We start from the raw sequence: 17,962 nt of genomic DNA on the forward strand, positions 1-17,962 counted from the left end.
TATGTCTCACAATCATTTCCTACTCTGCTATTTAGATCCCCTACAAGGACCAACTTTTCCTTTTTCATTGTGTCAGTTGCTTTTTCTAAAGCATCAAAAAATTCCTCCACTTCTACCTTAGTAGAACCTTCTGTGGGACCATAGGCACAAATAAGTCTCATTGTCCAGTTCCCCATTCTCATATTTGCCCACATTACTCTACTTGAGACTGACTGCCATTCAAGAAGATTAGCCTCGTATTTTGTGTTGAATACTATGGCTACTCCTTCTTTTCCTTGATTGTTATTGCCTGAATATAACATTTTGTATTTATTGCTCAGAAAGATCTCACCAGTTTTGGTCTTTTTTGTTTCAGTCACCCCTATTATGTCGATCTGGTACTTATCTAATTCCTCAGTTAGCTCCATTTCTTTGCCATTCAGGCTTCTTACGTTGATAGTACCGATCTTTAACTCTGGTGATGTTGAGTTGGGGTTTGTTTTCAGATTTGTTCCAGTAGCTGACTTTTCGCTGTTCGCCCTGGTTCCCTGGCGAAAACAACGGGGGCCTTGTTTAACCGGGCGACGCCCCAGACTTGTTGACAGTCTCTACTCTTCTAGTTAAAGGATTTGCCTTGCTACAATTCCTTTTTGGAATCTTCTATTAATATATTCTGAATATCACATTTTTTTAAAAACTTCCTAAAGAAAATTCTCTGATTTTTCTTTAGGAAGGAAATTCTGCACTCTCTCTCTCTTCTCATTTTATTTGTTAGCTTTCATTACTTTCATTTCATCTTCCTCTATTCTTTGGAACTGTTTTATGTTCCCTAAATAATACATCAAATAACATGAAACATACAAGTTAATATAGGGATCTTACAGTGCATACACAAGTGAGATTTTTCAACTTATAGATGGTAGGAGATGGAACTCATGGTTATTCCTATAAGCTGGCTAGGGGTGTGGTTAAGGAGGCCCAGGTTCTTCTCACATGTAGTGACTATGTGGAATGGGCTTCTTCAGAAAATGTGTTCAAGAAGAGATATGACAGATAGGTAAGTATGAGTGTCTAGATGAACCTTCCCTTGACGAGTTCATGGACTCCCTAGAGGACCATTCATAATAATAATACTAGCTGTTAAAAAAACATTACTCATCTCTTCTCAACCTCTAGGGTGGAGCTGACAAACAGAATGAATAGCTCAGAAATTAAATTATCAAATCTGAAGTTACCAATTATATATTTAGTTTAATCCTTTATCCAAGTGTAAGCAAACAAAGTTTGCACCTGAAGTATTTTCAGGACTGGGGCAACTCATGGCAAAGGTGGTATAACTTCTCATCACTTGCCTTAGTATCCCATAATGCAAAGCACACCTCCTTGCAGACATGTATAATGCTATGCATTATGGGAAGGGTCACTACCCAGACCGGTTTCGACCTTTATTGAGATCCCATCAGTGGGATCCAGACCCAGCGGTGGTGATACTAATGGCTCCCACTAATGAGACTTCAATAAAGGTCAAAACCAGTCTGGGTAGTGACTTCCCTTAATGCATAGCATTATACAAGTCTGCAAGGAGATGTGCTTTGCATTATGGGATACTAAGGCAAGTGATGAGAAGTTATACTACCTTTACCATGAGTTGCCCCAGTCGTGAAGATACTTCAGGTGCAAACTTTGTTTGCTCAGGTGCAAACTTTGCTTGGTTTAATCCTTTATCCTCTTGGATAAAGGATTAAACCAAATATATAGCTGGTAGCATAGCCAAGTGAAGGGGAAAAAAAAAAAAAATTCATCAAATTTAAAGTTATTTCTCAGGTTAAAATTCAAATCAGACAATTACAGTACAATGAAAATAAAAACAATTCTTTTTTACTATTATTTTGATACTTAAAAGTTTCAGAACCTATAGCACAATATATATAGCACATTTTCATGTCTAGTTTAAAATTTAAAAAAAAAAAAAAAAAAAAAAAAAGAGAGAAGAAATTTACTGATTTAAGGTGAAGATTATAATCCTAGGAACATTACACATGAAAGGCTGTTCAAGAGGAGAGGTTGAGAGAAGAAATTGGAAGATAAGGTGGTTTAGTGGGTATGCACTTCAACTGTAAATGAATGTTGACCCAGCAGCTTATGTTTTTATAGAGTTAGAGGAAAGTGAAGTAAAGAGTGAGTGCATGCTCTTTTGTATGAATTCTACCAGCAGTGGTCAGTCAAAAGTGATAGCACTCTAATAATGCAATGTCAAATTGCACATTGTCCAGCAATGTGGACATAAGATCATTGAGACTGAGAATCATAAAGTTTTTATTCTAGAAGGAATGAGCCTAACATCAGATACATGAAACAGTGTAAGATGGAAAGTTGGTTCAGCAGGATTTGCATATGAATAGTGAATGAACATGGACTAGCAGCTTAAGCTTTTATAAGCTGAGAGGGAAGTAAAGAAACTGGACTTTTTACATGAGTGCTACCTAGTAAGGAATTAAAAGTGGGTAGTACTCCAACAACACAATGCAAGACTGTAAATCGTCCAGCAATTTGGACATAACGTTGAAAGTGAAACATTGAAAGATCTCATGGTATCCATCTGTATCAAGAGAAATAAAACAATGTGAGAATTACAGAGCAATTTGCCTGCTGAGTGTTCCAGGCAAGGCATACTTGACAAGAGGCTAAGAAAAACTGGGGAGAGAAAACCTGAAAAAATACATATATATAAAATATATATATATATATATAAAAAATATTAAATAATGTGACACCTCCAGGGAGTCCAAAGACTCATTGAGGGAGAGCACCTAGTCTACAACTCTGTCTTCACCACTCAATTCACCAACTACAACTAACTGCAACTACACCAATGCTGCCTGCCACCACTATTATCTCCACAGACAATCACAAACATCCATGCCCTGAGTGGTTAGCGTATTCGCTCTCCAGCCAAGAGGCTGCAGGTTCAAATCCCGCTGTGGTTCAAATATGACAAGGTTCAGTATTTAAGCTTTGTAGATCTGGAAAAAGCACACATGAAAAGGTACCAAGAGAAAAGCTGTTCAAACACTACAATTATATAGCATAAATGGGGCATTATACAGAGCAATACATAGACCATATGTCAGCATTTAGAATGTAAAAAATTCGAGAAGTTAAACTCAACTCTTGGCATAATTTATACTGACGATATTATACTCCTAAATAATCCCATACAAGTCTTCAGGATGCCTCAACTAAATTGAACAGCTGCTGCAACAAAAAGACAAACTCTATGAAAATAGGAACACTGCAAACATCAACTGTATACTGCACCCTGTCCTGAGAAACTTATAGAGAAACTCATATGTCCAATAGAAGCTGCAAAGTGAAACAAAAATGTTTATGTAAATTTTAAAGCTGAGCTTTTATGTGGTGTAATATTCATGTAATATTATAATAAAATTCTACTTATAAATGTAGACTGAATTTTTAGTTTATTTTTTGTCTTTTTTTTTTATGATGTGTGAATTGAAAAACACTAATTCTAAGCAGGGAGATGACTTATAACAGGTGGACCTATCAAAGCAGATTTAAGATCATTAAAAGTTTGTTGTTCTGCTTCTCTCTAAGAAAGCTTTATTCCATTATTTGCAATATCAGCTGAAGAAATATGGTAGATTGGACAGTTTGGGGATAAAATGCATATAACAGTTCACTAGACGAATTAGCAAATAATGTGAATAACATTAATAGAACCATATGGAGAACGAATGGCCTTGATGTTTCCATTATCAAGTCTATTGCCTTTCTTGTTTATAATGTGCCCATTAACTCACTTTTTTTTTTGCAAAAAATAGTTTATATTTTAAAGTCTTTGGTTTTTTGCCTATTGTATTTTTCATATTACCTCTTTCAAATCTTTTTTTTTTATGTAACTCCCACTTGTGAACAGTTGAAAAGCCTATGATAATTAGTATCATTAATGGACCAATGATATTTTCCTTTCTTTTTTTTTTTTTTTTTTTTATTAATCTTATCATTTTTTGTATTTTTATTCATTTTTTACATAATCTGAAATCCTACTCTACAAATCAAACATGGAACTTTTTCAAGCCACTCCAGACCTCCAAGTAAAGGGACAGTGTTCTCACACTAGGCAATGAAATTCAACTCCCACCTAAAGACAATCACTAACATCCATGCCCATGACAGGATTCATGCAGCCTGTTGGTTGGAGAGCAGATACACTAATCGCTCAGCCAACCAGGCCAGCTAGACATGTGATCTACCTCTGGAGCATTATAGTAGTATAAATCTTTTGAAATACAAGAAAACACTGATTTCTAGAAATTTAGAAAGTAAGAAATTCATTGGTATCACAAATAACTATGCAGAGTGATTGTATCATGAGAAAATCTAGTAAGTTATATAGACCAAGAAGTAAAAGCAAAATAATGTCTTCCTTTTTTCACAAATATCTGGTAATAGTTACTGAGGTCCAACTTTAAGAATATTTAAGTATTCTTAAAGTATTAATTAATTAATTTATTTATTTATTATAAACTTCACAATTCATAATCAAATACAAATAAGATTAAATCATGAGCTATCATATACGAGAGAGATAAACCAAGGGGTCTGACAGGGATGTCCCCCCCTCTCAGCAACTCTCTTTAATGTTTACCTAAATGAAATAACAATAAAATGGAATAAAAATTTCCATCAAGGTATTAAACTTTCTCCTACTGTGAACTTAAACACTCTCCTTTTTGCAGATGACCAAATAATAATTACAAATTCTGAAGATAACTTACAGAAAGCTATTTTAGATCTAAATGAGATAGCCAAAGATTATGGTATGATAATATCAACAGAAAAATCAAAAACTATGGCCTTTAAAGGACAAGCTCTGGTAAGAACTAAAAGAGTAATAGATAACAAGATCTTAGAACAGGTGAATTCATTTAACTACCTAGGATGTATGATCACATATGAAAATTAAAAACATATAAACCTAAAAATTGCAAAATATTTAAAAATAACAGGTGTAATTAACTCTATATTTAAACCAAAACTAGTTCAAAAACAAACCAGACTAAAAGTATACAATACATTAGCCCTACTAGTCTTATTGTAGTAAAACAAACTTTGTTTCTTTTGATCACAAAAGAAACAAAGAAATTAGTACTATTATTATGAAAGAATTAAACCAAGAATCAGTAATAGAAAAAATTAAAAAATATAAGCATAAATGGATGGAAGACGTTCAAAGAATGGAAAAAAAAAAGATTGCTAAAACAATCCTTAAAGTACAAGCCATTAGGAAAAAGAAAACCAGGATATCCTCTTAAAAGATTCAACGATGACTTCTAAGGCTGGAACAGGCCACGCGAGGCCTAAATCCTTGATATGCATGATGATGATTATAAAATTCAAGAAAATAGGATAAAAATTCTTCAGTGTTATGAAGAGAAAAATTAATGGATTCGGTCACTTTGCTTGTAAGTTCAAGCACAAACCTGAAGTCTTCAAGGTTTAGGTCTCTTCAAAAAAATGGAGAGTTGTATAATGACTGACGGGTTTCTAAGTTCTGCTACATCTGTACAAGACAGTCTGAGTATGACTTTGGCCAGGAAAGTTACCAGGAATCTCTTTCTTAAATTATTTAAGCATTTTGATGCAATATGCCTGTCATTAAGGCAAAATATTTTCTACCTAGGATCCTTTTAGACAGGATAACAAAAGAAGGAAGTTCTTATACTGCACCATTTCCTTCATAATTTCAATCAAAAACCAAATCTCTTGGATATCCTCACTCAAAGAAAGAAAGTCTGAGAAAGTTCATTCATGAATTTGTATGACTACTTAAGGTCAACTTCATATAAACAAAAATTCCAACCGTAGGACACTGTTTTCACTTGGTTATAAATTAAAACCTGAAAAAAAAAAAGTCCTACAACGAACTCTAATCCAGAGTATTCTAATAATAAGGTTATACACCTTTTATCTTTTCACTAGTTGCATATATGTGGGAAATATATGACTTCTATATTACTTCTTATGTATTCCTTAGTATCTCTTCTGCATCTGGCTCCCACTGATGAGATCTCAAATAAGGGTCAAACTGGTCTGGTAGTGATTCTTCCCATAATGCATAGCATTATAGATGTTGGAAAGGTATCCCATAATGCTTTGCATTATGAGATACTAAGGCAATTAATGTGAAGCCATTAGACTCTATATATATACAAGCTTAACTGTGAAGATATGCCACGTGGCATATCTTCTTCTTCACTTTGTTTTTTTGCTTACACTTGGATAAAGGATTAAACAAGAATATAATGTTTTGGTAGTTTTAATTTAAAACTCCAGCTGAATAATTACACAATGAAGAGTTGCTGCTGAAACAGCTACCATATTTACTCGAATATAATTCACACTTTTTTTCTCCAAAATGAAAGTTAAAAAATTATGGTGTGAGATATATGCTGGGATTTTCAGAAACTAAAGTTTTTCAGGAAAAAACTAAATCTACATTTATAATTAAATCCTCAATATTCATTATAATTTATAATTGCTCACATTATTTATGAAATTAATGAATTTAAATTTTAATTATCAATTATGCAACTGGCCTCCCACCTTCATTACACAATATATTTGAATCTTTAATGACAATGCTTCTATAATTAAATTAAAACAAACGGTCATCCACCAAATTAGTGTCATCTTCACTCCCACCCAGGGCATTAGAGATGGTGGTTTTTAAAAAACTCTTGGCAATTATTTCTGGTGAAATCATCCACTCCATATAGAACCTAAACCTCAACCTATTCACCATTCCACCCCTAAACAATCCAAGATCGAGAAGTCAATGCTCTTACTCCCACATTTCCTCTAATGATTGCTTCCATCTCTATGCATATGGTTGGTGCGGTATTAACAAAAGATCACGCGACTCAATGACAAAGGCAAGCCGACAATTGTTGAGTTGAAATGCTGATTCTCTTCAACAGAATTCCAAAATATCCGAAACTGCTATAATAACATTCATTATATATTTCTTAAAGTTTTAAACTTTTTTCATGTGCGAAGTATATGCAAAACTTTTTAATTTCCTTTTTCATAAAGTAAAATCGGGGGTACAAAATATTATTATTATTATTCAGGCCTCCATGGAGTCAAAAGACTCATCACGGGAGGTCCTTCCTAGGAAACACAAAGTCTATCAAGACTCGTTGCGGGAGGTCCCTTCTAGGAAACACAAAGTCTATCATACCACTACCACTCCTTAACGGAGGGCAAGGGCAAGTTATATTTGAGTAAATATGGTATTCACAGAATAGAGAGCCAAAAAATTCTTCACTTAAATGATAAAAACAAGTTACCAGAAACTGTTCAAGAGATAAGCAACTCATGTGAAATGGTAACAGAAGAATCAGGAAACAATATTTCTAATGAAATATTCTGTGTGGAAGATAGTTCACAGTTAAATACACATTAAAATTAATTTCCTTATCTGAATATTGCCATCATCCTTCAAGCTGATCATCAAAGCATATGTTCTAGTGCCAAAAAGTCCAAGTTATTCCAGCAATTCTGAAATTCAATGTTGAGTCTACTAGATATCTAAAGTTGTTCAAGTCTTACCATAGGGGGGGGGATCAAGAATGTAAGGAGTTACGGATTTATTTTACTTCAAGGCACAATGCTGTATAGCATATAAAAACTGAGAACATTAGATGAATAGGTTTCATCTCTTGAAGATCTAGAGCATGGGTGTCCAACCTTTTGGCTTGCCTGGGCCACATCGAGTGAAGAGGAATTGTCTTGGACTGCATATAAAATATATAATTTAGTTAATGTATATAAGTAACAAACCTTTATTTTTTTAAATTTTTTATTATAACATTAAAAAAAGAGGGCAGCATAAACACAAATCTAGTGAGATATTTGGCCTTGTTTACAAGAAACCATGCATCAATGTCTTGGTTCGATGGAAGTGGTTGCAATTTGTAGTGAACTCTCAAGGTTCTCGTCAGAAATTTTTGATCTAACTTGACTCTTCATATGTTTCATTCTTGAAAATAGTTGTTCACAAATGTACGTACTATCAAAAAGTGATGACATGAATAAAGCGTGATTGTGAAGTGAAGGATATTTTTCTCTGGGAAGATAGGTCTTATAAAAATCTAGCAAAGAAACATGATCAAATTTTTCTTGGAGTTGAATATCTGATTGCAACTCTATACATTCCATTTGAAAATTCGAAGGTAATGTATTTATGTTGACTGAAAATGGAGTCGCAAATATACAAAAAAATTGATAATTTTTTCTGAAATCTTGAAACCTATTCTCAAATTCCAGTATCAAAACCGAAAGAGAGACAGCATATTTTTCGCATCACATAATAATGTTAAAAGTTTAAGATCTTATGAGGCTGCATTACTGACAGTCAAGGGTCACAGGTTGGACACCCCTGATATAGAGGCTTAAACAAATCTAAAAGATGATATCTAGATATATTACCTAATTTGTCACTTCATTTAAAGATTTTGCTCTCATTCATTCAGCTACCCTGGTACTGGTTTTTTATTACTAAAATATCAATAATATTCAGATGCAGTTCAAGATTAGAAACCAACTTCATGATTTATTTTGCATTCTTGAAACAACAAAAATCTTGTAATCATCTATTATTTTCTCTAGTTATAATGATGTGTGCTCAAGTATAAAATTTTGATGAGTAGGAGAAACTAAAGTTAAAGAAGAGTAAATATATGAAGTCCTTCGGATTTACAAAATCTCTTTTTTTGCATGGCATTTATCCAAACTCACCACAACTGATGTAGGTGAATTTGGACTCTGAATTAACAATTCATGCTTTTGGGCAATTTCCAGAGTTCTCTTAATATCAGGAACCTCACTGTTTATAAATAGATCTTATTTCAGACTTATCCATTTCTAAACTGATAGAAAAGTTGTTTTTTTTTTGAAAAACTCAATCACTATTAATCAATTTTTTGATCCTATAAAGATTTAGTCAACTGATCATAAAATTGTGAAACAGATTCTTTTGGCATCTAGATACATAAATGAACTTCTCAAATTCAGGTTCTTTTAAAGGCAGTATATTCTCTTCTTATGCTCTTAACCTTTTGAGCAAAATGTTAAGCTTTCAATGAAGCTTTGACTTTAAAATTAATTCACAGCTGTTCCTCAGACTATCTACTTAACTTACATGATTCTGCAACTTCAGAAATGCTTCAGTATTATCATTAGGATCAACATAAAATCTGTCATAACATGACATTTCATAATCTCTTCATTCTGCAGTGTAGAGACTGTCTTCTACTATCGGATTTCTTTTTATGCGGTAGATACATTCCACAGAAAACCGCATATAAAAAATCACACAAAAAAGGCCTAACTTATGTTGAAAAATCAGGAATCGTTCCATAATTTTCTAAAACCGAAGCAATGAATTAAAATAAATCTAAAATAGCATAAAAAAGTTTATGAAAATTCAGGAAAATAAGAATTTCTAAGTTTGTTTTAAAGTTTTATTCATTTAATTTTATTGAAAAGTAACAATTTTTTTTTTTTTTTTTACATTTTGTCATCAGAATTATCATCGCTATTAGACAATATTCGGCAATGTTTGCAAACTGGTGCAAACTCACTTTCATCACCAAAAGAGATAGTCAGCGCATCAGATCTGTATAAGTAAATCAGCACAGAATTAGCTTCATCCTTTTTTTCTGCTGATTTTTTTCTTCTGACAATGTAATCAGTGATTAAATTTTGCAATGATGATTTCACTAATTTTTTATACAGCTCGCGATATCCAGACATACAGTTCTTCAGCTCACGTTGGAATTTAAAGGCTCATTCAGAATTTGTGTCATTAACAAGAAAATGATTTTCCAATTTATTGCACAGTTCAAGACCTTCTCGAATTATATTTGCAGTGAGGGGGACAGGTTTTTCTTCCGCTTCACTATCGTTTTCTGGATCTTCGACGATATCTAAAGTTAATCGATATCCAATAATATCATCGTCACTTAAGGCATTATCCACAAGCAATTCGTCTACATTGTTCTGGCTAAATATATCAAAACCTTGTCCACCAATTTCATGTGCCAATGTAATGATTTCAGCTGATAATGTAGATGTTTGCATGGTTGCACTGTTTGCAATACATCCAGGCCAAGCTACTTTCCAGCAAGCATTTAAAGTTTGTGGTCTTATTTCAGCGATAGCAGATGCAACATGATTCAAGCAGTCCAAAATAGAAAATTTTTTCCAAACATCAGTTACTGTTAATGATTCATTTTTTAGTTTATCCAATATAAATTGAAAAGTGTGTTTAATGTAATATTTTTTAAAAGCAGCAATTATGCCTTGATCTAATCGCTGAATAATGCTTGTTGTATTGGGTGGAAAAAACACTACCTGCACATTTGGATGTTCTAAATGTGGATGACTTGGTGCATTGTCAACAATTAATAAAACTTTAAAATCGAGAGCTTTTTGCTTTATGTATGTTTCCACTGCTGATACAAAGCAATTATTGAACCATTCAGTAAATACAGCAGTTGTTACCCAGACCTTTGAATTAGCCATCCAATGTACCGGCAGCTGTTTTTTAGTTCTCTGCCTTTTAGAGCACGTGGTCTTAGAAATTGATTTACTAGGAGGGGTTTCAACATTCGATCTCCTGATGCATTGCTACAAAGTAACAACGTTACTTGATCTTTGCTTGCTTTATTCTCAGACTTTGCAATGTAAGTTCGACTAGGCATTTTCTTCCAAAACAATCCTGTTTCATTAGCATTAAACACTTGATCGGGACAATATCCACCATCTTCAATAATTTGGGCTAATTTTTCTTGAAAATTTTTGGCTGCTTCTTCATCTGCTGCTGCAACCTCACTTGTAATCTTCACGTTATGAAGTGCATTCCTTTTTAAAAACCCGGTTTACCACCCTTTGCTAGCCGAACATTCTTTATCAGCCTTGGAAGCGGAAGTAGACGGCTCCAATTGCTTCATCTGTTCATAAAACTGAAGAGCTTTTTCTTTAATTAAATAACCACTTATAGGAATGACAGATTTTCTTATTGCGACTTCATTCTTTTTAATTGCTCTTATAGTAGATTCGCCTAAATTAAAATTTTTACCAATCGCCACTGATCCCTCTCCTTTTGCTAAGTGATCTAAAATTACAATTTTCATTTCCAAAGAAATTGCTTTTCTTTGGTGCTTATTTTTCTCCATTGGGCCAAATTTAATTAATTATTAATTATTAATGATCAATTATTAATCCATAATAAAAAATCAGCCAAATTAACAATTAATTATTAATGAATACATTACAAAATAACCAAGGTGTTCCGTGAAAATTTCAGGATTTGTGAAGTGTTTCCATCATAGGAAAAGTTTGGGAAACGCTGGATTACCCTATTATCGGAATGGATTCTCCTTCTGTTGACATTCACAGAAGAGTCGAAAGGTCTCATATCTGTGAGTGTGCACCGCATAACTTCAAATCAGCATAAAAAAGATCCGCATAAAAAGAGATCTGAGTGTACTACTATTTTCTACCTTAAAATAATCTAATAACTATAGGAAACATTTTTCTTGATAACTCAATTTCTGATTAAATACTGGGTTAAAATTCACTTTTTAATCTGTCGGCCATGCCAATGAATGCCATGTATTTAATTCCACATGGTTTCACTCTTTACTTAAAAACAAAACAAAATAATAATAAAAAAAAAAAAACTGAATTATAAATCCCATATATATTTAGATTTTCATGGTACTATGTAGCAGTAAATGCTAATCAACAATAAAAATTAAATGTAGAGAAAATTATATGGCACTTAATTTTAACAAATTAAAATAATAAAAGTGATAAAAAATTAAGCATAAATTAGATAAAATAAATACTAAACAACAGCATGGAAGACAGCAGGGAAGGAAATGGAACATAAGGAAATGGAATTGAAAGAAAGAATATGGCATCTACCTGGTATCAGCTTCCTGAGATGAAGAGAAGATAACATGTTTAAATATAAATAGATTGATTATTTGTAAGGGATTTTCTCCACTCACACAAATAAACCCATGTTGATGGAGTAGAGTGAGAAGATAAATCTTGCAGTATTGATGCTAAAATCTTGCACATGAAGTATTACTCTATAATTAACCAAAATTTGAAATGCATTTCTGTCAAGGACACATCAACAGTTCACTTGTGAGAAGCAACAGCTAAACAAACATTCTGTTAAATAGAGAGATTAATTTTATTATTACAGAGAGATTATTAATTATATGAAGAGCCAAAGGCTTCAATTCGGCGACATGAACTTATTTAAGTTAAGGGATATTACATCCCATATTGTTTCATAGCAGAATAAGAAACTCAAAGAATTTTATGCCGAATATAGAAACTATATATAAAGTTTGGCAAGTCCAAGCGTAAGCAAATACCTGGATAGTGCAACTGTCAGATAGTGCAACAACTGTCAGTTGTTGCACTATCCAGGTATTTGCTTACACTTGGACTCACCAAACTTTATATATAGTTTCTATATTCGGCATGAAATTCTTTGAGTTTCTTATTCGGCTATGAAACAATATGGGATGTAATATCCCTTAACTTAAATAAGAGAGATATATGTTTTTTTCAAATTATAAACTAAATCATAAAGTACTTTAAAATCAATTTAAATCATACCTCTGAATGTGAAACTTCTTCTGTAGTAGTCTCTGCAATGACAAAAAGTTTGATTTTTAGAGTATACCATAATCATTACTATTCTTTAAATGCTACACATTACTGATACCAACAACTAATTAATGCTACTGGAAAATTTTAAACTTTTCCCCTTTAAATTTTTCAATATAGCTGAAAGGATGTATACCTAACACTGTAGCAGAGATTGGATATAGAACTCATTTTAATTTTTTATGTTTAAAATTTGTTAGCATTTGCTGTTTTTATATAGTAAATACTAGCAGTAAGAATTTTTAAACTGTCTAAACATCAATGTAAGTTCAGATACACAAATGTTTCAGTACTAAGATTGAGTTCTGTGTTGGACTGCCAGCATATTGAAAATGTGAGAGTTATGGACTGGGATTAAAAAAAATTAGAACATTAGAATGTGGAAATGAGATGACGTAGTGGAGTGTTTGAAAAAAGAGAAAAGTGTGACCAAGAGTAATGAAGAAGAGGTGGAGGTGCTAGTAATTAAAGTGAAATAAATGGCACATATAAGATGAAACTGAACATCTGAAGAAGCAATTGGTTGATGTGAATAAGAAGGAAGTATTAGTAAATGAAAGAAAATTTCAAAGGATGGTCATGTAGCATATGGGGATTCAATCACTGAATCCCCACACACTACATGAATAACAAACAAAGTGCACAAAATATATTTTACAGGCAAAAAGACAAAAAACCAAAATCTTTACATGGAAGAAACAAATGGACATCAAAGCTAGTGGAAGTGGCACAAAAAAAAAATGTGACAGTGAAAAAGGAATCCTGAAAGGGATTTGCCATTAACAGCAGGAAGTGAGAAAAAAAGAGTGTAGTTGGGAAAGTGGTTAATATCTTGCCTGGATATGAATAGTGAATCAAGAAGGCAAGTGGTATGATGGCTGCTGCACTATGCAGTGCAAAGGATGTACAATATGTGACTGCATAGAGATAATATGAAGGATATAGGCTACATCTGAATGGATCTGGTGTTAGACATTTGGAGAGATTGCTGTATGATGTAAGAGAAACATGAGCTGGATATAAGGGTATGTGAGAGAGAGCACAAGAGTAATTATGACAAGGACAGAGTGACAAAATGATAAAGGATTAGCATGGGGAAAGAGAGAGAGAGATGTGGTAGAGTAGCTAGAATGAGGAAAGATTATGTTAGCAGAACAGCATCAAAGAGGGTGACTGTTTGTATAAAAATACACAGAATGTCAGATTTAAAGAAGTCACGTATGTGTGTTATTCACCGAGTCAGTGTGTCTAATGTAATTGGCAAAAGTGCAAAATGGTTAAATGAGAATGATATGCAGGCAAGAAATGCATTGTGTCCAATAAGGATGGAAACAGATGTGAAAAATACTAGTAAATGTGATGTCTTGGAGGCTATTTGATTGTGAAACTGAAACAGAGGGGGTGGTTAAGGGTCAAAGCTGTATAACTGAGAAAAGACCTCCACATAGCCTTTAAAAGAATGAGGAGAACCGACCAGGGCTACTGACCTAATGTCCAATCCTCACCGTCTCGTGGTGCACCTTGTTAGGTATCTACCTGGATACTGATGAACAAGGATGGGCTGGCAATTTGGATTTAGCCAGCAAAATTGTATTCTTATTGGCTTAAATCCCAATATAAAATTATGGTACAACAAGACAGAATTTCATGCCAGCTGGGACGGCGAGCAGTTAAGGGCCCCTGTTGTTTTCATCAGGGGAACCAAGGCGAACAGCAAAACGTCAGCTACTGGAACAAATCCTGAAACACCCCAATTCAACATCAACAGAGTTCAAGATCGGTACTATCAACATAAGAAGCCTGAATGACAAAGAAATGGAGCTAGCTAAGGAATTAGATAAATACCAGATCGACATAATAGGGGTGACTGAAACAAAAAAGACAAAAACCGGTGAGATCTTTCTGTGCAATAAATGCAAAATGTTATATTCAGGCAATGACAATCAAGGAAAAGAAGGAATAGCCATAGTATTCAACACTAAATACGAGACTAATCTTGAATAGCAGGCAGTCTCAAGTAGAGTGATGTGGGCAAATATCAGAATGGGGAACTGGACAATTAGACTTATTTGTGCCACAGAAGGTTCTACTAAGATAGAAGTAGAGGAATTTTTTGAGGCTTTAGAGAAAGCAACTGACATGATGAAAAAGGAAAAGTAGGTCCTTGTTAAGGATCTAAATAGAGTAGGAAATGATTGTCAGACATATAAAATATTTGGGAAAAATTTGGAGAAAAGAGCAAAGCTAATAATAATGGCAAATACCTGTTGGATTTCTGCTCAGGACATGGACTGGTTATTACTAACACCATGTTCCAACATAAAAATGTGCACAAATTCACATGGAGAAAAGAGGCAAGGAATAAGAAAGTCTCATTGACTATGTTATTGTTGATAGTGATGTTTTCTCCCTGGTGCAGGACACCAGAGTGTACGGAGGATTTGAAATTGGAAGCAATCACTATTTAGTCATGAGCAAGATAAAATTGAATTTCGTATTGAAAAGAATAACATGCAAGAAAGTTTTAAAGCAAATAAAAGTTGAGCAGCTCTCAGGTGTGAACTGTAAAATACACAAATATTATTCAAGAAAAAATGAAAGAGTTTGAGAACAGGAACCAAACCTTGGAGATTCAGTGGCAAGCACTGAAGAAAACAGTGATTCAGCCAGAGAGGCATGTGGTGAGGTTGTGTACAAGTATAGAAAAATCAGAACTCCATGGTGGACACAGGAAGCTAAAGATGCAGTGAAGGAAAAAAAGAAAACATATCAAAAGTTCCTGGCAAATAAGTCAGCTTATGATCTTAGAGAATACAGAAACAAATGTAAGAAAGCTAAATGCTGTGTAAAACTGGCTAAACAAAAGTCATGGGAGGACTTTAGCAAGAACATAGAAAATAAATATCAAGAAGGTGGCAAAATATTCTGCAGATTGTTGAAGAAGCTTAGAAATGGTGGAAAGAGTGCTGTAAAAGGAGTTAGAAAAGATAAAGGTGACATGAAAACGGAAGAAAAAGATATCCTTGAAGTATGGAGTAATTACTTTGAAAAACTGCTAAATAAAACAAGCAGTGATGACAGCACAGTGGTAAAAAACACTGACCAGGCATGCAGTCAGGAATACATATCCATACCTGAAGTAGAAAAAGCCATCAAAAGCCTGAAATGTGGAAAGGCAGCCGGAGTAGATAATATTTGACCAGAAATAAAATGCTGAAATATGGAGGTATAAAAGTCATACAGTGGCTGCACTGTGTAGTTCAGAAGGCCTGGAGAAAGGGACAAATTCCAGATGATCAGAGTAGAGCTCTCGTAGTACCCATATATAAAAGCGGAAATAAAACTGAATGTGAGACAGAGGCATTTCATTACTGAATGTTCCTGGCAAGATATATGCAAGGATACTTGAGAAATGGTTGAGAAGGATTGTGGAAGGAAGCATGGTGAAGAACAAGCTGGATTCATGACAAATAGAGGCTGTCAGGATCAGATTTTTACTTTACGACAGATAGTTGAGAAATCATGGAAAATATAACAAAGATCTGTATTTAAGTTTTGTAGATCTGGAAAAGGCATATGACAAGGTGCCAAGAGAGAGAGAGAGAAGCCATTCCAAACACTACAGTTAGGTGTTAATGGGACATTATATCAAGCAATATTTAGTCTCTATTTGAGTTGTAAGTCAGCAATTAGAATTGAAGGAAGTACAGGAAGATGGTTTAATGTTAAATCTGGTGTCCAACAAGGATGTACATTATCACCTCTGTTATTCATTATCTCTATAATAATCACATTATGAAGGAAAGTGGTATTAAACCTGATATCAAAATTGGAGGTGTTAATCTCAGCTCTTTGCTTTATGCGGATGATGTTATACTTCTAAATAAATCTGCTACAAATCTGCAAGATTCCCTGACAAAATTGAATAACTGTTAAAATAAAATTAATTTAAAAGGTGGTGCAACACCAGGCAACTCCGAGCAAAGGTGAACCAAGCTCTCATCACTCCTTGTCTGAGTATCTCCCATAATGCAAAATACATCTCCTTGCGGACATGTATACCGCTATGCATTAAGGGAAGGGCCACTTACCAAACCAGTTTCGACCTTCATTGAGGTCTTGTCAGTGGGAGGCGAACCCAAGTCCTTACCTCAGTCCTGAAGATATTTACAGGCACAAACTTTGTTTGCTTATACTTGGATAAAGGATTAAACTAAATTTATTATAGTCTAACTAAGTGCAAAATAAACTTCCAACATCTTTCTCCAAATCCAGAGTAATTCAATAATAAGGTGGAACACCTGTTGGCAACTTGTATAAGTAAATATGATCTCTCCTATTGCTTCTGCCTTAGTATCTCCACGTTTGGGTCTGCCTCCTACTGATGAGACCTCAATAAAGGTCAAAACCGGTCTGGGAAGTGTCCCTTTCCTTAATGCATAGCAGTATACATGTTTACAAGGAGATGTGCTTTGCATTATGGGAGATACTGAGACAAGGAATGATAAGAGCTTGGTCCACCTTTGCTCGGAGTTGCCTGGTGCTGCACCACCTTACCTCAGTCCTGAAAATATTTTCAGGCGCAAACTTTGTTTGCTTATGCTTGGATAAAGGATTAAACTAAATTTATTATAATCTAACCAAGTGCAAAATAAACTTCTTGAATAACTGTTGTAATAGATATGGTATGAAGGTCAGCGATAACAAGACAATGAAAATAGGCAGAAACATTAAAAATATCAACTGCATTGTTAATGGAGAACTTATAGAACAAGTAAAACATTTCATGTACTTAGGTACGATTTTTAGTGAAAATGGCAAGTTAAATTAGAAGTCAAATGAATAAAGTTATATGGAATAAGAGAGAAATTAGCCAAAACACTAAATTAGCTATATACAAGACAGTGTTTAAACCAATTTTAACTTATGGATCTGAGAGCGAGATTACAAGTAAAACATTTGACCAAAGACTAGAAACCGCAAATATGAGATTCCTGAGAAAGATTAGGGTCATAAATAGATGGCATCAATGGCAATATCGTATTAAAAACAATGAAAGAACTTGATATTGTCAGTATCCAGGAATGCATTAGCAGAGCTAATCTTAGGTAGTATGGTCACTTAAGCAGAATGGGAGAAGAAAGATTAGCAAAACAGGTGTTTTCTGCCAGGTTGGCAGGAAAAAGACTCAGAAGAAGAAGAA

General features: G+C 33.9%; 1 protein-coding gene across 1 annotated transcript in view; it reads right to left on the reverse strand.

Moving 5' to 3' along the window:
* The window catches only part of LOC150099423 (clathrin light chain-like), a 137,894-nt gene that overhangs the window by 67,857 nt on the left and 52,075 nt on the right, over positions 1–17,962 (reverse strand). Inside the window, exon 2 of the mRNA XM_090404415.1 lies at positions 12,709–12,740. Coding sequence (XP_090260541.1) covers positions 12,709–12,740 — 32 coding nt within the window. The remainder of the gene's footprint in view (positions 1–12,708; positions 12,741–17,962) is intronic.

This window comes from Typopeltis vanoorti, chromosome 14 (assembly GCF_054136105.1).
Source record: "Typopeltis vanoorti isolate ZY-2024b chromosome 14, IOZ_Tvanoo_1.0, whole genome shotgun sequence".
Taxonomy (NCBI): domain Eukaryota; kingdom Metazoa; phylum Arthropoda; class Arachnida; order Uropygi; family Thelyphonidae; genus Typopeltis; species Typopeltis vanoorti.